This window comes from Ochlerotatus camptorhynchus, unplaced genomic scaffold, assembly GCF_037179485.1.
Source record: "Ochlerotatus camptorhynchus isolate MF236.1 unplaced genomic scaffold, CSIRO-AGI_Acam_v1.1 ptg000577l, whole genome shotgun sequence".
Classification (NCBI taxonomy): Eukaryota; Metazoa; Arthropoda; class Insecta; order Diptera; family Culicidae; genus Ochlerotatus; species Ochlerotatus camptorhynchus.
The window spans coordinates 805,333-828,796 of NW_027041058.1; the positions used below are offsets into that span (position 1 = coordinate 805,333).

Below are 23,464 nucleotides of genomic sequence, written 5' to 3' on the forward strand. Positions count from 1 at the left end.
CTGCTTAAAATCTCTTTACTGCTCCCTCGTACGATCGACGCTTGAGTATTGTTCTGCGGTTTGGAATCCGAATTACAACAATGGTGCCGAGAGAATCGAATCTGTTCAACGTCGCTTTCTTCGTTTTGCGCTTCGTAGACTGCCCTGGAGAGATCCGCTTCGGCTGCCCAGCTACGAGAGTCGCTGCCAACTGATAAACCTTGAACCTCTCCGGATTAGAAGGGACACCAACAGAGCTTTGATTATCGCCGACACTCTACAGGGACGAATAGATTGTGAGGCTATCCTAAGGCAAATTGACCTAAACGTGCAACCCCGACCACTCCGTAACAACCTCATGCTGAGACTGCCACTGCGTCGCACGAACTACGGGGCATATGGTGCGATTTGTGGACTACAGCGTGTGTTCAATAGAGTCGCATCTGTATTCGACTTTCACCTCACACGTGATGCGCTTCGTCGGAGATTCTCATCTGTTTTCGCCGGCCGCAGTGACTGACAGAGAAAATTAGTGTATTTCCATTTATGTTTTTTTTTACATTCTGACCATGTTGCTTTGTTTTTCTTTCTGTGATTATTTGACATGTAATTTTACTATTATTATTTTTATGATTAGTATTATTAACATCATTTGGGCTACAGCCAGCCTGTTGATGTATGGCAACAATAAACAATTACCTCTCACCCCAGCAGGCCTGGGTTCAATCCCAGTCGCGCCACCGGGATGTTCTGAAGCAAAACATCTCTGATCACGCCTTCCTTTGGAAGTGAAGTAAAGCCGTTGGTCCCCGGTTCATGAATTGATGGGTCGATATGTAGGGTCCAGGTGTGGGAGCGCTAGTAGCATTGGTCCTCAGCACGGAAAACAAGATCGACGGAAAACAAAATCAAGGTACTTCCTTGAAATTATTTAAACTGCCCTTTGATTCTCTGATCTCTGAAATTCTCTGGACTTCTGTGAAGTTTCTGAAATATTTCTGAAGTTTTCATAACTTCTCTGATGGTCTCTGTACTTCCCTGAAATTCTCAGAACATCTTAAAGGTTCTCAATTTTTTTCTAAATTTACGATTAAAGATCTTTAAACTGCTCTAAAAGTATGAACTAAAGTCATGGAAGCCACTCTTAAGATCTGAAATTTATCAAAGATCTTTAGATCTAGCTTTTCTGAGGTGCTTAGAACTTCTTAAAAATCTGCACAATATCATGTTTTCTATATTTTTCAAGTTTGCTTAACACCTATGATGTGCTCTGAAATTCTAGGAACTTAATAAAAGTACCTGAAAATTTTCGTATGTTAAAAGAACCGATTTGAGGATCTACAACATTAAAGCTTCCAGTAAGTTCCCCATATTTTCAGTGTGTTAACTTCCCTTATGTTCCAGCAGTTTGTTACTGATTTTTTTCCTTGATTTGTTTTCCGTCAATCTTGTTTTTCATGCTGAACACCAATGTTACCGACGCCAGGGAGGCAGCTCCCACACCTGGACCCTACCTATCGACCCATCAACTCATGAACCGGGGACCAACGGCTTTACTTCCCGAAGGAAGGCGTGATCAGAGATGTTATACCTCAGAACATCCCGGCGGCGCCGACTGGGATTGAACCCAGGCCTGCTGGGGTGAGAGTTAATCACCCTTACCACTACATTACCGGCGCCGCTGATTGTTTATGGATTTTTACTGAAATTCTCAGCATTTCCTTTCATTCCTCTTAGTTTCTACAATTGTTGTGAAGTTAATAGGACTGCAATGAAGAACTTGAAATAAATCATTTATTTGTTTTCCTTAATTCAGGCGCTTTGAAATTAAATATCTTGAACTTGTACATGGAATACGAAACTTCAAGACATTGAATATTTTTGAATCTTGGACTTACTCAAATTTAGTACGTTTTTATTTTTTAACTTTATTAAAGTGAGAAATTAAGTAAGTGCTAAACTTCAACATTCAATGGATTTGATTGTAAAGCTGTTTCTTTAAAACTGATTGCCATGTCCTAAAACCGTTTGGGTTAATTACTGTGGTTTTTTGATCTTCAAAAAAAGCATATTTTGAACGCATTAAAAAAAACTGTCTTATTATAAGTCTGGAATTTATCCATTAAAGTTCTGACAAAACCTAGAAAACTCAAGTAATTTTATTTAGAAAAATGAGTCGCAAGCAAAGAATGATCAATCTTGATATAAATTCACTCTAAAAAAGTTGAAAATAGTGACTGATTACAAGAAAAAGTTACTTTAGTGACTTGGCCTTAAAAAAGGAGATATTTTAGTGACTGGCTTGAAACAAAATTACCAAGTCACTAAAAAGTGACTCGCTAGCAGCCCTGTGAATACTTAAATAAATAAATACATAAATAATTATATTTGCTTCATTTTTTAAATCTCTTGTTTTAGCAAAACCCAAGGACTTACAGAATGACTGAGTCATGGAACATTTTTATAGTCACTATGCCGAACGCTATTGAGTAGAACAGGTCATTAGACCGAATTGTAAAGAGTGAGAGATTGAATTGAGAAATTGGTATCAGAAATCTTGGATTTGATACCAAAGAAATCTAGGGAAAGTTTTAGGAGATCTTGGAATGAAAAAATGTTTGATCACTTCATAATTCTGAAACTTTTCAACATTTTCAAGGAACAACAGATTTACGAGATGAACTAGCCTACGGCTAAAAATCTCAAAAATAAAGTTTAAAAAAGGAGCATCAGACTATGATTTTTTAAACGAGATTTGTGGTTTAAAAAAATCTTCAAGATGTAGAAAAAAACTGTTTTTTTTTCTAAATTTGGGATTGAGAAAAAAACAACACATTATATTGGTCCTGGAAAGTTTTCATGGCTCTGCAACTTTAAAAATGTCCAGGGATCCCATAATGAAAAAAAATCGATAGAATTCCGAGTAGAATACCTAATATGGAATTTTTAAGAGAATTTAAGGCCAAAGGCTGAAAGCCTCTTTGATAAAGAAAAAAGAAAATTATGACAACAAAATTCTGGTAAACATCCTACGGGAATATTTACCAGGATTCCAAAATAATTCTGAGATAAGGTCCTTAAGGAATTCTGAGAATTTTTTGGGCAGAAAAAAGGAAGGTCATTTCATGGTTGATCAAGGAGAACTAGGTGATTCTGAGTAAAATTGTAAGGGGATCACGAGAAGGATTTTTTTTTATTATTTTTTATTTATTTGATAAGGCTCAATCGAATTAATTTTACAGAGTCGAGGATTCTTGTTTCCCATACAAAGCATCATAAAACTATAGTCAAAAGGTACAACACAATAAACACTTTATCTTTCGCTATTCAATAAGCGCCCTCCATCATAACGGGATCCACTTCCAGTGGTTTCATTGTATGACAGTAACGACAACGGGGGGCAGAGCGCCTCAATTGCAGCAATGGACGCTGTCCACGCAGTGGGAATCCTCTTCGATGAGCTCCAACGCCTGGCAACGCCTGAGCGAACTATCCGGAAATGGTCACTGGTTCAGGGGGTTTTAGCCACAGAAAGTTAAACTCTTTTAGCCTTGAAAAAGACTGATTGATTGGCTTGTGGTTGGCTTCGGTCAGGAGAAAAGAAATGAACTCGCGGCGTTAGATTAATTGTATATTGAACGGGATGAAGTGATGCGTATAATAGTTTGATTTGTACTGATGTAGGTAAAGTTTGGTGCCAGTACTTTTATACCTACCGACTCGATCGAGAATGATCGAGCCACGAGGATATTCCTACGTGATGTTTGGGTTTTCCTGCTGTGTGGAGTGTAGAGCGAAATACAATTCTGTGCGGCGTGTAGGTACAATAGATTTAGATTTCTGCTTGTTCTATGTCGCTTGTGCAGTGGTATCTCGGACCATCGCGTTGTCCGCGACAGACGCAAAACGTGCTCGTGATGCACACACTCATCACGAAACGGTTGCTTTCCAAAGTCGACGACGCATCAACCGAAAGAACTGCTGATGAAGAACAAAGAGGACGACCACACAATGGTTGCTGTCGAGTAAACAGACGATCGCGTGACGCACATCGAGAGTGGCCTGCTTCTGTCGACAGCCGAGTGAACACTGATCACGAGAAGGATAGCAAGTGAAGTTTAAGGATAATGCCTATGTACAACATTTTAACTAGAGTTCAAAAAGAATTATAAACATAATTTAAACGGTGTTCTGAAGATAATTTCAACAGGAATAGACTCAGGACGCTATCTGAGGAGAGTTTTGAGATTTTTTTTTTAAATTTTGAAAGGTATTGAATTCTCAGGATACTTCTATGGACGATTTCAAAGAAATTCCTCTGGGAATTCCGAAGAGAATTCCAGGGTACGAGAAAAGTTCCAACGAGCATCCCGTGATAATTCTGAGCAGAATTTCAAGGTTATTGAAAAAAAAGTTATTTGGATTTTAAATAGGTGCTAAATTTGAAATCCATATTGCGATTTCAGAAGTACAGTATCCGTTTGAATTTGGCAACAAGGCCGAAAATTTAGTGTTGCCAAAATCGAGCGGTTTTATTTTTAAATTTAATTTATGATTTCATTGAGTTGAGTCATCTTTATGACGTAGACGTTATTAATAATATTTCCTTAATTTAAAATTCTAATCACAAGGAGCATTATTTTCAAACTACGTTCAATATTTGCATGGTGCCAAAAACGAACGGTTTTGTGGTATTGTTGTCAGAATTGAACCGTGCCAACATCGAACGATTTCTATACAATTTTTATTGATTGCACAGCTGTATTTAAATTTAAATGAAACGGCTCTAAAATCTCAAGTTAAAACCAAGGTTGCAAATTCTCATTTCATTAATTATGAAATAATTAGATGCCATGATCATATTTTGAATTGGTAGGATACAAGAAAAGGTTGCAAAGAATGTGTGTGACATATCAAACCTCAATTCTTTAAATTTGTCGAACCTCTTAACGGAATCCCTTTATGAAGAGCTTTGAGTGGGTTGGTTTATTTCCTTTAAATTTCGTTATAATTGCTTATCTTTTGACAGATACGCGTATTTCGTCTACTACTTGCAGACTTCATCCAGTGCTAAGTACTTAACACAACAGTAGTGTTGAGTACTTGGCACTGATGAAGTCTGCAAGTGGTAGACGAAATACGCGTATCTGTCAAAAGATAAGCAATTATAACGGAATTTAAAGGAAATAAACCAACCCACTCAAAGCTTTTCATATTAAACCTGTTTATTTCACTTCATTGGAGTCACAATCAGCGATTTTTCACACACTCACTTTATGTTTCAAACGCATACTTTGTAACCACTTCTTGTAAGTTACAAGTAAAACATGCCATCATACCATCTTTTGGTTTTATTATTCCGAAAAACATTATTTTAGCTGAAATGAGTATTTGCAACCTTGGTTAAAACTCAACATAAATTTATCATGTCTCAGTATAAGTCATGTTTGGTTGATTTTACAAAAAGCTAGAGAAATTTATGTAAAACGCCTTTTTCTCGAAAAACCTTATTTTCTTGAAGTAAAATAATCATAACTTCTTAAAATTTGGCTCATTTTTAGTCGTAGTAAGGATCATTCATATACCACTAATTTTATTAAAATTCGTCCACTAGGTGAAAAGTTGCAAATCGAGCGTTTTACTAAAATAAATTTAACTTCATACAGGCTCTTCCAATAAAGACCAAAACTATAGCAATAAATCAATAAACATCCGTTCAACCACTAGCTACGATTTAAAAACACATATCTATTCACCATGTTTCAAAAAATTGCCCTCTAGGTACGGAAGATCAATTTTGAGATACACTGTACTTTTCAAATTTTCGGTTATTTCCCGGATTTTCCAGTTCGCCCTGGCCACCCTGAATTTAAGTTTCAGAACGGCTCCCTGTGCATTGTTGGAGACCACAACACAAATCTAAGGGACAGCGGGGAGCTATCGGAACATTTCTGGACGTTATCACTTTTCTAGAATTTTCAAACGTGTTTCTCTAATAGTACTTGGACCCGAGTTTGACCTTTTAAAATTCAAAAAGTAGTCCTTCTAAACAGCTACAGAAAAATCACACATTCCAATTGAGCGGGTCAGAAGGAAAGAGGGTGCCAGTCACAAATAGAAATGGACACTATTAATAGATAATATGAGTCGTAAACACTTATCAACACCGGCTCCATGAAGTGTCTGCGGAATTTATGGACAGCCCCTAATGTAAATGGGATACCGTAAAACTTTTTACCGATAAACCTGAATATTATTCCAGTCATATGTTTGGCACATAAACAAATACCTCTTAAATCTGTACTAACAAATGCTTTCCTAATGTTCGAATTTGGATGATTAATTATTTTTTAGAATTAAAACTAAATTAAGCAAATTATCAATTCTGGGATGAAGTTGATCATGCAGGTTTTTGTGCAATGCAATATTCAGAAGTTAGCATTCATACTTGATATGTGTTCCCAGAAGAAGAATCTGGTGTTCTAGTTTCAACAAAAAAAACTGCATATTTTCGAAAACTACAAATCAAGAAGACTGGCAACTGGTTCCCTTGTCCCATACAAATGTCAAAAGTCACTGATAACAGCACCTCTGACCAACAAAGGTGGAACTTTGAAGCACAAGTGTTAGTGAGACTGCTCATAAACAGTGACTGTGTGTGTGTGACCTAATGTCACCGAAACGAATAATCATAACACGGTAGGTTCTCGTTGTTGTTTTTGTTTTGCTCTACAAACTTTCACGGCAATTTGTATCCTAATCACAGCAAGCCGGTGGTTTTTCAACTCCAAACCGAAAAACTTGTCATGGTGGATCAAGTAGAGGATTGAAACTCGGATCGAAACCTAGTGAAAGTAACTTTTACGTGTGTACGATGAACCGAAATATTGTTTACTTTGCCTGTTGGAAGCAATCAAATATGTATAAGGAATTGGCGGCTTCCACCTCCGTTGAGTGAACTACCGTCATTCGAAATCTGCTGAAAATTCAAGGATTCAAAAAGAAGAAAGATCCGGTACCTACATCCAGGGCTTGAAAGGGGATCGCATATCGACTGTGACTGCGTGATCGCGTACGTTTTCTGCATTCAATGTGCGAAGCAAGCACGTCGGTTTGACTGGCAAAATGGCGCAGTCGTTCTGCCTTTTCTCGATTGCTTGTGTGGTGTTTGCCGCAGCAACTCGGTGGAAGCCGATTTTTCAATTCATTCATTCTCCCGCTTATCGTGCATGTTGAAAGTTGAAGCTGCAGAATGACCGGGAGTACTCTGCGTATTTTGTTTTCATTTCTCTTTTCCAATGGTGAGCTATGCTGTACGAGTCTCCCGATAAACGCGGTAGGAAATATGTTATATTCACCGCTATAACTCGGCTGTTTTCAAACCAATCGATCTAATTTTTAATATTTGAAGTCTCTGGTTAATACGTACAAAAATGAAATCGACTTCTTTCTTCCTACCGAGCCGAACAATGAATCAGATCCTTTGTAACACTGACAGATTCTCTTCGTCGATTTTATCTTTGCATGGCCATAAATATTAATTTCCAGCTATTTTCAAATCACAGTTTGATAAAAGAAGGTATTATCAGCAACGGTTTTGTAGCCAAGTAATTAACCGTTATGTGATCGACAAAAAAAAACACCTTTAGGAGCTCGACAAGGTACTTCCACAAATTGAAATACTTGCTACTACGGCCAAATTTGATCGATTTTGAATCTTTTGGTACCATAGGATTCAGAAACTTGTCTTCTTTCTGGACATTGCCAACAATGTCCATTCGGAATAGTCTGGTTCCCAGAAATCCGGATTTCTTGTATAATGTTCCATAAGTAAGCATTTTCTTGCCTCTCGCTAGAATATTGAAGGAATCGATATCAAAGTAGAATCTCCTTCAAGAAACAATTTCAGCTTACTTGAGGACCAGTTTAAGGTTTCTCCCCGGAACGGCCATTCCGGCGCAGGTTCCCGTAGGGCCTCTAGTGGCCATGGAAGAGTTTTGGAAGAAACCCCTACAATATGGGTATCAAAATTCATGAATTTACAGCAGGAGACTGTTTATCATAATTTTGTGATCATCCGATGGATTGTCCCGGAGTTGGTTCCCGTAGCGCCTCTAGTGGCCATAGAAGTGTTTGGAAAGAAACCCCTGCAATGATTTTTCAGATTTTGCTCCAGCTCCGCCAAAGTAGGTCCGTCCAGATTATTCTTTTGCGTTTGAGTTGTAATTTGCTTGTTATTTCATACCACAATAGCCTTTCGAGGTTTAAATGGCAATTACAAGGGAAAAAAAATATTTTGTTTTATTTTCTTCGTTTTAGCCTTTTTCCAAAATGATATACGGGTATGCCTACTATCTTTTCTTATGTAAAATTTAGAGACCACTTTTTGAAAGAACTTTCTCAAATTTTCTCGTAATAATTTCCTTATAAAAATCAAAGAGCAGTATAAGATCGCAACCAAATGGGTTCAAATTTCTGGAGAATAGTCAGAAATTATAATCGATTGAGCAGGGTAGAGCAAAATCTATATTTTTAAACACCCTTGTATAGAGGTTAGTCATGGATATGCTAAAGATAATTTATGAACATTTTCAGCCTGTTGTTTTAGCAACCTAGCAATCTCTAGCGTAAAAAATGTATCGAATTTGAGGGAAAAAACGGTAAAGCATTCGAACTGGGGTCATTTCTTTATTATCTTACAGGTTTGTCCTAATAACGGGTGGTTAGGGAAATGTTACGTTTATTTTATTTGCGAGTGGGCTAAAGGGTATCAGAGTATCAAAATTTAATAAAATGTTGCCCTTGGGTAGAGTTTATATTAGATGGAAGGAAAAAATAGAGTTTATCTCAGCGAATTACAGTTCAACTTTTCGAGGTTTTCAGAACATCACTTGCTATAAGAGTACATAGCTTAAGAACGAATGCTCTTAGAAACAAGGTTGTAGAGTGAAGCACTACTTCGGAATATTGTAAAAGTTTCCGTTATACTCGTCAAAAATAATGAAGACAAACAGCGATATCCAAAATATATAAATGTAAGAAATGATTTGCTCAGAAGTTTAATTAAAAAAGCTGTGTGTATGGCGCTGTCGGAAGACTGATTTTTGGGGGTTTGCCGAAGTGAAGTGAGGTATGCTGCAATGGAACCGCACCTTAGATTTAAATGATGAATAAATTAAGAGTGATACTATCTGCTCACCGCTTTTTCTGCGCTTTCCTTCAATCAATTGAAAAACAGCGATGAAATAGTGGTGACCACTAGCACAACACCATCCAATTTGTTGAGGCACTACGGTTGAACAAAAATATATATCTTACCAAGGGTTCTTATGACGATTTGGTCTTCATTCTCAAATTGCACGTTAATCCCCAAAATATGACGACCATGTCGCGATGCAGAGTCGATCTTCAGTGAAATTAATTGTCCTCTCATCTCATGTGGAATGTTTTTCTGAATTTTCTCAGCATCGATGTTAATGCATTTCTTGGTTTTCCCCGATGAAAAACTGGTACCTAACGCACTAGCTAGCGTGTCAAGAATCGCACGCATTTCGGGCCAGTCAATCGAAGACAAAGGCATATTCCTCAATGAATCGACAATAGCCACAGGACGTTATTTCATTTTCTTCGATTTTGCTTCCACTTCCTCACCTTCCTTAAAAAAACCCTTTCCTTGGCCAACGCAAAATGTGTACTGCGAAAATTACGCACAAAATTTCCCGCATCAAAATTCTTCTGGAAATATTTACAACTTTCATCACCACTCAACCTACACCACACACCCACGTAATTTTGCACAACGAAATCCTTCGCCTAATCACGAAACTTCCTCTTGCCTGCGATTTTTCTTTCCAATTTCAACCAGTTTCTTATTAAAAACAACACTGCTAAGTTTGCAAATATAACATATAACACTATCTGCGCTAGAGGTGACTGCCGTAGAACTGATTTTTTTTGCAGTCATTCACTACAGCAAACGACAAAGGGAACTTGACCGAAATGAAAATGTGAAAAAAAATCAAAACGAAGCAGAGTGACTAAACGAGAGAGGATTTTTTACGAGAGGGAGCAAGAACTGATTTTTCTACCTATTCGTAAAGCTGTGCATTTGGAAGAATGAATGCGGAAAGTAGCGTGGAGCAACGGATGGTATACGAAGTACCGCACACAAAAGACTACATGAAATTGAATGAATGGTTATGTTGACTGCGCATGAAAAAAAGGACAGACAGAAGCCCTGCCTACATCACGATCCAACGGAAGGCGTAGCAGGATCTAATGTTGGAGAAAATGAAAATGAAATGTTGAAGGACTACAATCCCAAACTGTGTATATTTCCATTTTAGATGTTGTCAGAACCAGGGAATCAAGGAAATGCTATCTTCCGATGCTTACCGACTACGAAAATACTAGAATCATGATCAGTGTACAGTAAGATCATGGATTATAATTTGTGTTACACATCATGATGAGCAACAAAAACGATAATCTACTGATATGATAACAATCACTTTGTAATGTATATCAAAATCTAGGAACTTGCTGTCTTCGGAAAAGTTGTTCTAGAGGTCAAATACCCTACAATACGGATATTTTTGGAATCGGGATGACACATATATTTTGAAAATCAATGTAGGTCGCCATTTTGAAATTCGTCATCTCGGCCGTTGGTTTCGGAAAAAAAAACTGTCAAATACCCTGCAATATGGGTATTTCTGAACTGGAATAATGTATAGATGTCGAAAATCGATGTCAACCGCCATTTTGGAATCTAATTTGGCGGCCTTAGGATTTAGATAGAACTGACAAATAAACTATTCAACATGGCGGCCGACATCAATTTTTGACATCTACACGTCATCCCGTTTTCTAAAATGCCCACATTGTAGCGAAAAGTTGTTTCTAAAATCAATAGCCGCCATCAATTTTGGACAATTTTTCTTAAATCGATGGCCACCATCTTGGATTTCATAATGGCGGCAAACATCGATTTTCGATCTCTATACGTCATCCTCATTCCGAAAATTCACATATTATAGGGTATTTGATTAGCCTTGTCTGAAATGGGGAATTTTCAGTGACGACAGCTGATGATGATGATCATGATCTGTTACGCAAATGATAATCGCATTATCGTTTCCAGAACCGTCCATTGTGATTTATGGATTTGTACTAATCATGAGTGTAACCAAAATGAGAATGTCTGAATCGTTCATTTTGATTCCCTGGTCAGAACATGAATCCACCGGATAGTGATCCTCTGTATGCTTTAACAATTCTTGGAATCGACCAACCCGTTCCAGAGAATGATAACAACAGTGTCGGATTGGCCAGTGACATTCAAATGGTCAGCGAGTACTGTGCCAAGTTGCCGAACGTCGCAACTTAAAGCCCCCCGTTGTAGCGAGGAGCCAAAGTCATGTGGAACGGGCATGCATTTTACTAATGCACCATATGAATGCCCATAAATGCATCACTAAAGAGCTTAGAAAAAGAAGAGGATAGTTCTGAGATAGCAAATTACTGATCGAGGAAGGTCCCATTGTAAATGGTATCATTGCCATAGTTTTAATTTTCACAACAAATTTACTTACGTTCAATTTCAGCTGGATTTCTAACTCGTTGCCAGCATAAAGCAAAGAAAGACACGTTTCACTTTTTACGACAATCATAACCAAACCAATAATTGACATCTAATTATTTCTACCTATGTGTGTGAATGCACTCTTGAATTAACACACACCATCATACACAGATTCCACTGCTGCTCAGAGTGGCGTTGCCGTTACTGTCTCCTGATTTTTGGCAGAGTTGCCAGTCTTCTTGATTTGTAGTCTTCGATATTTTGTAGCAAATTTGTTAAAAATACGCCTAAATGTAGGCAATTTTCAACAGTTTTTCACATACAATCATTTCTATGCTATGAAATCATTCATTGCAAATATGATTTCAGATTCGGACTCAACGGCCCAAAATTAAGTAAAATAAGTCATTTCACCCAACACAGCACAAGAATGCATGCTGATTCTGATATGATGTTTAGGAACAATTAAAATTTGCATATACGCATAAACATAACATATATTTTAACTCTTCCACAAAATTGAAAATTTAGAATTGTAGAATGCATCGTTTGTAAAGGGAAACGTTTTAAAAGCTTTTGAAAAAAAAAGTATTGAAAAATTGAACGAGTGATCAACTTCACCCCGTTTTACGGTACATAAAATGTCGCTCAAAGTATCGATACCTGCCATTTTCTCATGTTTTTTCAAGATTTACATACACCCCTTTCCTTCGAATTCCCTCAATTCCAATTCGGCAACAGAATAAGTAGCAATAGATGCTTCATACGTTCGTTGGCTTATTACGTTGCTGACCTTTAGCTTAGTGTTCTTTGATTGCTTCAATAGAGGTTAATCGAGAGCTTTCCATGCCTAACATCAAAGCCTGGTTGCCTCAAACGACACGTAACAGTGAGTGGGAAGATTTGGAAGAAGTAATGGATGACAAAACCTTATATTTGCTTCAGAGATAAACTTTTGATCCTGAAGAAAATTTCAAACGGAGTTTAATCAAACATACAGCTAAACGAAGGTGCCGTATGAGTCAAAATAATCAACGGTCATTGGAAAAGCTTGGGGAGTTCCCATTCCTATTATTCTGCTATATCCTATGAAATTCCTATTTATTTATATAGAACTGCTATGCAAATAGCGAAAGAATAATCATTGGTATGCATAGATTTAGTAACTTGTTTAAAAATGACCAGCTGAAACAATTCAATTCAAATATAGAACTCATAATTCCAATTGGCCTCCGCTCTTCAAATTACATACTTATTTATTTAAACAGTAGTGCTAATCCTAAATAGCATCTTCTAAAATTTCTATTATCTCGATAAAAAAAAAACTCAGAGAAGGAGTTACCACCTACCTGTCGGTTCCGTTCGTCCGTTATCCGTGAGATCTGTATCTTTTTCCGACCCATCCTGTCCTCCTGCTTTGCGGTGAACCTGCTCCGCCGTCAGCCGTTGAAACAAACTCTTAATTTACGTCCTCCAGCTTTACCAGGATTGATTGCCCAACTGAGGCCGGCGATGGCAGCGGTGGTGACAGTGGCAGCACCACTCCCAACAATCCCACTAGATCAACAACGGCAAAGCTCCAGCACAAAACACGTAACCGCCGACACTAGCATTCACGGAATCCCCGAGAAAAAAACAATACCAGAATCGTAATAAAAATATGTCGCACTGCCTGCCAGTAGAAAATAGCACTCCGTTGCTTTCCTCACAGCACACACAAACACACAACCACAAACACACTCACACGCTTGGACTACTGCCGGTACTAGCCGGAGCACTCTTTTGCCCGTGATTTCTTGCTTCCTTCTTCCTGACTTCCAGGTGCGCGCACTCTCCTCTTCTTCCGCTTTTTCTTCCTCTTCTTCTTCTTCTACACTCCAGCAGCAGGAAGTGTTTCCACCTTAAACACAAGTTTCATAACACAGTTGCTTTTTCCGGTGGCTGAAAATAACGAAACGACTGCCGGTGTCCTTTTTTTTTGTCGTAGGTTGTTCCGCCGATCCTGCACCTCAGCAAAGGGGGACACGACCCACGATCTGCAACGAGACAAAGAGAGAGAAATAGAAAAGTCAGAGTGCGACTAGAATAAATGCGGAATGAATATTCATGGTTTTTATTTTTTACTTTCTACATTCCCAGCAGTCCCCGAGTGACCACCGAGGCGGCAGCAGCAAGCACGCTAATCCCATAACTAAGGTTTAAAATGCGTGCAGGAAAAATGGCATGGTCGTAAAGTCTCTCTCTCGCGGCTTTCCACCTTTCTTTTCGTGTCAACTGGTGTGCCTCGGAGGAGTTGACCGAGTGCAATCATGGCTTGCATTGTGCAGCACATGTAACCCATCGTGTCGGATGGTGGGTGCAAATGGATGGGACAATAATGAACATTTCAGTTCGTATAGGAGGGAAAACGTCACAATCCAAAATAAAGTTAAATGACATTTAAAGAATCGCCAAAATGGTAATTCCGGTGTTTTTGGTCTTACTTAGTGCTAGTCTGATTTTCATCATCAACGATGATTCCGACGCAGGCTCATATCGAACTGATTCAGCCTTCAACGCTGTCAATGCCCCTTTTGCCCATGTGTCTTGCCCTTTTCTAAAACTTTTCATAACTTTACTCATATTCGGACATGCTGCTTTACGTGCTGTTGTTGTTGCCGCTTAGTGAACCTTTGAAATTACTTAGGTTTTCTGGTATGATCATGAGATAGTGATGGTGTACCTAATGCATGAGAATTACGAACGATGTTGAATGAGTTAGATCGAGATGGAAAGGATGAATGCTGAAGGCCTTGGAGATGATAGCTGTATAATCAAAATTTACAACAAACAAAATAGGGGGAAACGGGGTAAAATCGCTATGTTTTCATTCACAGAGCCGCGCGATGGACGGAACCACTTTCATTCCATTCCCCAGAGAATTTACATAAGACTGGCCCTATTTTCTCAATGGTGTTTCACTCCGACCCAAGTAAAACAAATTCATAGAATTATGTTGAGATCTGTAGATATCTATGAAAAATGTAATAAAGGGTGATACGGTCAAAATTTGGTCAATATCAACTTGACGTATTTCTTTCAATTTTGCATTTAAAAAACCTGAACACCCCTCATTTTAAAGGTGTGTGTGTGTAGAATGTTGCTCCTATTTTGATTTCGGAATTCACTCTTCAGTTGTCAAAATGCCGTCCAAGCAAGAAGAGCAGCGTATCAAAATTTTGCTCGCGCATCGCGAAAATCCGAGCTACTCGCACGCAAAGTTGGCAAAATCGCTAAAAGTTGCCAAATCAACCGTTACAAATGTAATTAAAGTGTTTGGGGAACGTTTGTCGACAGCCAGGAAGTCTGGATCGGGGGGAAATCGAAAACCGGAAGCCGCTGAGACGACAAAGAGAGTTGCCGGTAGTTTCAAGCGAAACCCTAACCTCTCTCTCCGAGATGCCGCAAATAAGCTGGGTGTATCGTCTACAACCGTGCATCGAGCCAAAAAACGAGCCGGACTATCGACTTACAAGAAGGTAGTGACTCCAAATCGCGATGATAAACAAAATACGACGGCCAAAGCGCGATCCCGGAGGCTGTACACGACGATAGTGACGAAGTTTGACTGCGTGGTAATGGACGACGAAACCTACGTCAAAGCCGACTACAAGCAGCTTCCGGGACAGGAGTTTTATACGGCAAAAGGAAGGGGAAAGGTAGCAGATGTTTTCAAGCACATGAAACTGCCAAAGTTCGCAAAGAAATATCTGGTTTGGCAAGCCATCTGTACCTGTGGCTTGAAAAGCAGCATTTTCATAGCTTCCGGGACTGTCAACCAAGAAATTTACGTGAAAGAGTGTTTGAATAAACGTCTGCTGCCTTTCCTGAAGAAACACGGTTGTTCCGTACTGTTTTGGCCGGATTTGGCATCTTGCCATTACGGTAAAAAGGCCATGGAGTGGTACGCCGCCAACAACGTGCAGGTGGTTCCCAAGGACAAGAACCCTCCCAACACGCCAGAGCTCCGCCCAATTGAGAAATACTGGGCTATTGTCAAGCGGAACCTAAAGAAGACCAAAAAACTGCTAAGGGCGAGCAGCAGTTCAAGGCAAACTGGCTTTCTGCGGCGAAGAAGGTGGACAAGGTGGCTGTACAAAATCTGATGGCAGGGGTCAAGCGTAAGGCCCGGCAATTCGGATTTGGAAAAGCGGAAGCCTAACTGAATATTTTTCCTGAATTTTATACTAATTGAACTTGAAAAAGAAATTTAATTTGATTTTTTAAATAAACGATTTCACCGATTTACACGCGTTTTCCCTTGACCAAATTTTGACCGTATCACCCTTTAAAATAGGGGGAAACATGCAGGATAAAATAGGCTCAATATCTCTGCTGGCAGCTCTGTGCGGTGAATGAAGCGTTGCTTGGTACTAGCAATCATCCTAAATGTGTGAATACTGGTGATCTAAAACTAGGCAATACCAGCGCCGGCCACGTCCGAATGCTGGTCAAGAAAGCAATGGGTAGGAATATATTGACGTAATACTCGCTTAAATGAAAGCCGAGAACACCTCTGCACTTACACGAGAAATGACTGGGATGTTGGATAAAAGGGTTGGGATTGCAGCAGGATTCGTTTTGGTAAACGATATGCTGAATTGATGTCCTAACGATTCAATAGCGCGAAGAAGCGTGGGATTGAACCCACGGTATTCTGCTCAGTAAGCAGAATCGGTCGCCACTAGGCCGCCGAGCTCTTTATATCACAAAACAATTACGATCAAGTTTCCGTTCAACTTGTTGTTATCCCGGCGGCGACCTCACCGACGACGACAACAACTGCTCTTGAGAAGGATTTGATATGGATTTCCGATCGACACGTCTTTCCTGAAACTCAAATAGGCAAAATGGATGTAATGTCGGCCTAAATGCTCCTAATTTGGGCCCATACATAAATTCAACAATCGACTAAATTTTCAATGACAACCAAAATTATCCCTTAGTACCGTCCCCATGACGCGTTCATCTAGATCAAATTGCTAAATAGCAGATTTTTAGCGATGGGCCCAATCTTAGATCCATAGGCCAACATTAGAACCATTTCCCCTATTACTTTTTTAACCTAGCCCTACAACCGAATTGCTTTACGCTTTACATCATATTATGAAAGAAAGCCGATTTACAGTATAACTCTGTAATGTGAAGGAGCTTGGGATTGAACCCATGATTTTCTGCTCAGAAGCAAAATCGGTCGCTACAAGGCCACCGAGCTCCTTATTTCACAAAAAAAAAATACAACCAAGTTCCTGTTCAACTTGCTGTCACTACGATAAAAACTAATCTTGAGAAGGATTTGTTATAGATTTCCGATCAACACGTCTTTCCTAAAACTCGAATACTATTTCTTTTACGTACTCGTTCCTTCAACCGAATCCGATATTCTTCTTCAATAAATCCGATTCACACTAAAACTCTGAGCTTGAGATTGACTCATAATGTTCTGCTCAATAAGCAAAATCGGTCACCACTAGGCCACCGAGCTCAGTCGGTAAAGACGCAGCTACAAAGCAAGATCATGCTGGAGGTGGCTGGGTTCGATTCCCGGTCCAGTCTAGGAATTTTTCGGGTTGGAAAATGTCTCGACTTCCCTGGGCATAGAAGTATGATTGGACTTGCCACACAATTATACCAATGCAAAAATGGTACAGGCATCGAAAGCTCTCAATTAATAACTGTGGAAGTGCATCTAGAACACTAAGTTGAGAGCACGCAATAAGCTAATATGCGATATGCAATAAGCTTGAAATGCGAAGAAGAAGAAGAAGGCCACCGAGCTCCTTATATAAAAAAAATACGATCAAGTTCCCGTTCCACTTGTTGTTGTGTTTCGGTCCCGGTGACAACCTCACAGACGACGACAACAACTGCTCTTGAGATGGATTTGATATGGATTTCCGATCAAAACTTCTTAAACAGACGATGATCTTCTATTCAGTAAGCAAAAGCCATCAAGCTAGCCAACTTCCTCAATTAATTTTGAGACGTTATTTGGTAAAGATTGAATTAAATCAAAATTAAAATAACTGGGAAGGATCTCATTCGAATGATCTGTAATAAGTCACCCTTCATGTTTCATAAACTTAAAATAAAATTCTCTTCCAAGTTCACCACTTCAAAATATATATATATATATATATATATATATATATATATATATATATATATATATAAATTTAAAAAAAAAATCATCGCGTCATTGATTTGTTGGGCCACATAGTAAGTAAAACAAACATTTATTACCTGTGTAAAAACTGCTTTATCGAATATTCACGATTACGATGATACAGTACAATGAATTGCTAAAAAATGAAAGATGGCATTGTTAACTGTCTTAATGCAGAACCTGCAAAATGCGTCTCGATGCTGTGATGCTGTAATAATAAATTAATGAACAGTACCTGGACCAAACATTGAATATCTTTCACTATAAAACACCATTTTTTTCCTCTGTTCGAGAGCTAACACTACTGCGACCAGTAAATTGATCTATTGTAGTATATCCCGTGTCCTTAGTTTAGTGCATGTCGTATCACTCCATCACTATTGAGAAGTATTATAGATGAAGTATTCGATTTTTTTACAGTTGCCACTCTTGCATTTATCGCAAGGATCCGACTCTAATTGAAAGGTCCCGCTATTTATACCCTTCGGAGTGTTGAAACACCCTCCAAAGGCGCGCCCCTTTGTCAGTCAAAATTGGATTCCTTAGCAACAAAATTAAGGTATGACACCGATAATGACCATGCATCAGAACCCTAGTCTTAACCACTTCAAACTAGGGAACAACGAATAGAAGATTAGGAATCACATAGATGAAGGCAACTAACTCATTTTTTTCTTTGTTTCAAGATCATCCTCGGTAGACAAAGCCGAGTCTTGTACCTATCAACATGGCATAAAAAGTAACAAGGACTAAGATGTGTTCCTTGGATTACTGAAAAATCCTGTTCCCCTAGTTTGAAGTAGTCAGGACTAGGCATCGGAGGTAGATCTTACATCCCGTAACGTACCACGAAAAGGTGATCTACTCACGTTACGGGGCATAAAACACCATTGCTAAAACCCTACCGCTTTCCAGCTCGGGCTTTTAGGCCATAAAGATACGATCCGAAGTTTATGAAACTCTTATTTGTTTTTTTGATGAATATTAACATCAGATTGTAAGTTTGATTAACCTTGCGTTAAGTGCAATGTGTGCGTGTGCGTGTGTTTTTTAAATTTGTTTCTGTATATGTTCTTTGAATAGGATTAAGTACATGTTTTAGAAATAGTGAAATTGTTGTATCATAAATCATACTTCAAATCTCCTTCTCCGTCCACGTCCATAAAATTATCATCCACTAACCTCGAGTATTCGGTTGAATTCCTTTAACTTTATGTTTAAAACATTAATAATGTATAACGAAAATGATAATTTGGCTCTGTAAAGTTTATTCGATTGAGCCTGTACAAATAAAATTAAAAAAAAAACGCCACTATCTGTTGAGTACACAGTAACGTACAGTAAGCTCAAAAGATGGCGCTAGTGTGTTAAAATCAAACGCAAGGAAATTCAATATCCGCACCTTAGACGACTGTACTATCATTTGAGAAAAACGAAAAATTGGCAATATGTAAAAGCTACATCTGGTTGTCTGTGCTTTATCTTATCTTTACACTAAGAAGACTAACAACTCTTAAGGTTTATTATACACATGACAAAGGACAGACAAAATATCACTACCTATTTCTATAAACATCCATGTGAATTTGATAGCAAAGATACCAACCTCAAAGGAGAGGTTTGCGTAGGGTTAACTACCCCATGTCCGGCCTATTAAGCACAACCCGCACGTAGTCTTTCTTAATCTTGCGTAGTTTAGCACCAAACTTGTTGTTGTTATTACTGATGGCTTCCAAATTTATTTACCTCACCGTACGTACCGTAAGATTTGATAAAGAAAAATGTTGAGATATTGTTAAAAGTCTAACACTGCTTCTTGACGCCAAACTCGGTCTACGGATTCTAAACTCGGCCTAACGCATTGAAACGCCATTGAAACGTCAATGAATTCACTTCGGCCTATCAGATGAAGATTAAGACTGATTCGGTCGGAGCGCTTCATTTGTTTTTTGAGAATATTGGGTGCAAACATTCATATCACACGTTCTTATTGACTTCGTTCGGTAGCATTTGAACTAAAGTATCGTACCATACGCATAATTTACCTGTTAACACCGAAATCATGGATTTATTTTATGTTTTCTGTTTTATATTTTATGTTCATGGTTCATCCAGTGCTGCTCAGGCGCATTGCTACAGTATTTGTCCCTTAACCTTTCTAATGCATTAGGAAAAAAATACACAGTAATTTAATGCACTAGAATTGTTAAATGCTGGCAGAGTTGCCAGTCTTCTTGATATGTTTTCTTCTATTTAAGAAAAATTGATATTGCACAGCGAATGAGAACGACCATTGGCGATTGCGCCAAAAGGGTAGGAACTCAGCGATGAATAAATTTGTCATAAATCTGCCGGGAAATGAGTAGATTTGACGAAAATTTTACTCAGTCTAGGAGTAGTACCAATAGAACAACAAAAAATATAACCTTTTTTGCTGTTTTATTTAAGCATTCCGCTAACAGCCCAATTTCATCACTTCAGTACCAATAGACTGAGTGAATCCAATCTTGACTTTTCACATATTCGGAAAACCTGTAAAACCATGAGGCAAATTTACTCATTGTAGAGCTCCTGCAGTTTATGTTATGCATTATGAATAATAATACATTATATGGTCTAAAATAAATGTAGTCGTTGAATCGTCCAGGTCTTCAATAACACAAAAATCCAATTTTTTTTTTAACTTATAGGGTTTTTGATCTAATTTCCTTCCTACTAAGCACAACCCGCATTTTACCTCTCTTTTTTGAACTGGTTTGAACAAAAAATGAAATATTTCTGTCAAAGATGACTTCTAAATTTATTCACCTTTCCATAAAGAGTCACAAATTGTTGAGATATTGTTAAAAATCTAATACTGCTTCTTGATTCTAAATTCGTCCTACGAGTTTCAATTCCGCCCTAACGCATTGAAAAGCATATAGATTTTCTTCGTCCTACGGATAAAATAACGCATCGAAACAAACCTATTATTGATTTGTGCACGGCCCAAGTAACAATCTAAATGCTTGGAAGATTTATTCTCATTTTATCATTGTTTTATCATAGCATCCCTTGCAGCCTGTGGTTGTATTACGGTTTTGTGTGCTTGTCATAAAATCAGGCCGTCAAGTCGTCTATAAAACTGTTTTATGACTACTAAATTAATACTCAGACTTCATAGTTTTAACGGTAGCTGTAAGGTGGTTCTGTATCACTACTTATAACTGCAGAATAAAACCAAAACAAAACATACAATTATGTTTTATGGCATACTTTCTATGACCGATATAAAACATGAAGCAGTCTTAGACCTTTATTAAAGCCTCATTATAACTATCATCTTTATCAGAGGTCTAAGATTCACAGATAAGAAATATACAACAACAATAACAAAAAAAAAATCTGAAAATTGTTACCAATATGAAAAAAAAAACAAATCTATTCAGATACATGAAATGAAAACCCCTTCAGTACTTTTGAACACGATGAAGATGAGACGATCACCAATATAAAACTCCTGGAGGATTTACAGTTATGGGCTCCCTCATATAACATAAGGCACAGTGCGGTGAAGGAGTTCTTAAAAATATTGAACAAGCGGCTTTCCGATACACTTCCGAAAGATCCACGAACCCTTCATAAAACAACGCAGACAGTTTCACTAAATCCGGTTGGAGATGGCCAGTATTGGCATCACGGCTTTAAACCTTGTATTTAGTGGATCCAATAAGCATTTCTTACATCTTGATTACAAGAGAAAATAAGAGGATCGCTTGGAATGTTGACTTTTTGACAGGTTGCCGTGGTTTTGTTTTGTTTTGATTCGCTGTACCGAATAAAACCATCAAGCTAGTTATAGAGCTTAAATATAACTTAACGTTCTCAATTTGGAGTACGAAATGCTAAGATACAACCATTAGGTTTATGTTATGCTATAGAATTCCAATCTAGGAGAATATGTTATATTGAGGTATGTTTAAGGAGTAGCAAGTTATAACGAAAAAAGTGTCGCCGTATGAAAAATTTCCCACAGTATGAATAATTACGCTTTAATTGATAGGCGATAAAACACTTTCATACATTTATGTATAATTAAATAATATGTGACTGGTTATTGCTCAACAGTAGTAACAGTTTTGTACTAAATAGATAATCTTTTAATGACTCTTTAATGCATGGTGCTAATGCAGACAAATGAAAAATATCCCTATATTTTAGTATTCATATGGAGCACTAAATGTATGCTCCTATTTGGTATAATAATCACCATAAATATTACACGGCTTGCTATGAAGCATATACAGATTGGTTCAAAATTGTAATAAAGTCGTCTTATTTTCAATATACAATAATATCAGCTATTATAACCAAATGACAAGGATCATGATTTCACATAAAAAACACAATAAAATATTTCTCAATATTAACTATCATCCAAAAACCCCATCTTAAAACCTTCAAAGCTGTCAAAACGTTTTACGTATCATGTTTTATCAACTTCTTCAGGAGCGATTTTTGCGGTTGTAATATAGTTTTATGATAGTCATCAAAAGTTTGTTAAAACTTTCAGACCTGGAGGAGGTTTTATGTTTTAAGTTTTTAACAACCACGTGTAGAGTGTGATAAAACTGGCATAAAATCTATGCTCCTAAGGTAGTTCGCATATCAAGTTTTAATGATTGCATTAAAACTGGGCCAATTGGCCACGACATGGCTGTATAGCGGTTCGCAGGAGGTTGTTAAAGCAATGTGGTCGTCAGTGAAGGTTTTATAATTTGGTTATATCAACTACTATAAAATTTCAATAAATCAAAAACTGTTTCACCCCCAATTATTGATATTATTTATCTTTTCTGAGCGATAGAACGGAAATGAGCGAATACGACGAAGTAGCGCCCTACCCTACAGCCATTCCATAGCAAAACAATATAGTGGTTCTCAGAATTTCGTAAAAATTGGTAGTTTTGATTTTTATGACAAAATATTAGACCAGCATTTTTATATTTTGTCATTAGGGTGACCATTTCCATGTTAGGGTGGTAGAGCACTCAAATTTGGCCAATAGTTGCTCTGAAACACAATGTATCCACATGCCAAAATTGAGCTCTCAAGGACGTTGTTTACCCCGCTGACGATAATAGTTTAAGGTATTGCCGAAGCCAACTTTTCCTCTATTTTTTTCTGAAAAGACGATCCAGTTTCTTTCCACTTTGTATCAGACGTCATTTTGACTAGACGAGCCATTTTCGTGCTATGATTTATTGAAAATTTAAATTGGGCGCGAGTAAAAATGGCCGAAATCTAGCATAAACTTGGTTCACTGCCCATAGCGAATAATTATGCGAAGTTTGATGGAATTATGAGAGGAAAAATTTTATTTTATCACTACTTCGCCTGGAACTGCTCAATTGTCAATAAAAGGGCTGACAATGGCGATTTTTACAAAAATAAAAATAAAATCCCTTTCAGCTAGCGAACGTCAAGTGTACTAGTTTATACATTACCAGTATTTTCTAATCTATAAAGAATGTTTTAGGAAAACCACAAACTGCACATCCTCGGTGTCATCAGAAAAACCGATATCAACAGAAATTCGTGGAAGTAAGTGGAGGTGGCGGGTCGTCAACCCACTATGTAAGGGAGGTTTCTGCTATGTAATCTATTTTAAACTTGATGTGTACCGGCAGAGTTGTCAGAGTTATCATATGAAATTT

At 37.9% G+C, this 23,464-nt stretch overlaps 1 protein-coding gene and 1 long non-coding RNA gene across 14 annotated transcripts in view; one reads left to right on the forward strand and one right to left on the reverse strand.

Annotated features, from left to right (window-relative positions):
• LOC135713752 (uncharacterized) overlaps window positions 1-23,464 on the forward strand; it is a 511,705-nt gene that overhangs the window by 301,738 nt on the left and 186,503 nt on the right. The gene's annotated exons all lie outside the window — the stretch shown is intronic.
• The window catches only part of Mef2 (myocyte enhancer factor 2), a 281,652-nt gene that overhangs the window by 63,871 nt on the left and 194,317 nt on the right, over window positions 1-23,464 (reverse strand). For all 13 annotated transcript variants that reach the window (XM_065236926.1, XM_065236929.1, XM_065236934.1 and 10 more), the window contains one exon: window positions 12,913-13,599. In XM_065236926.1, coding sequence (XP_065092998.1) covers window positions 12,913-12,966 — 54 coding nt within the window. In that variant the 5' untranslated portion in view covers window positions 12,967-13,599. The remainder of the gene's footprint in view (window positions 1-12,912; window positions 13,600-23,464) is intronic.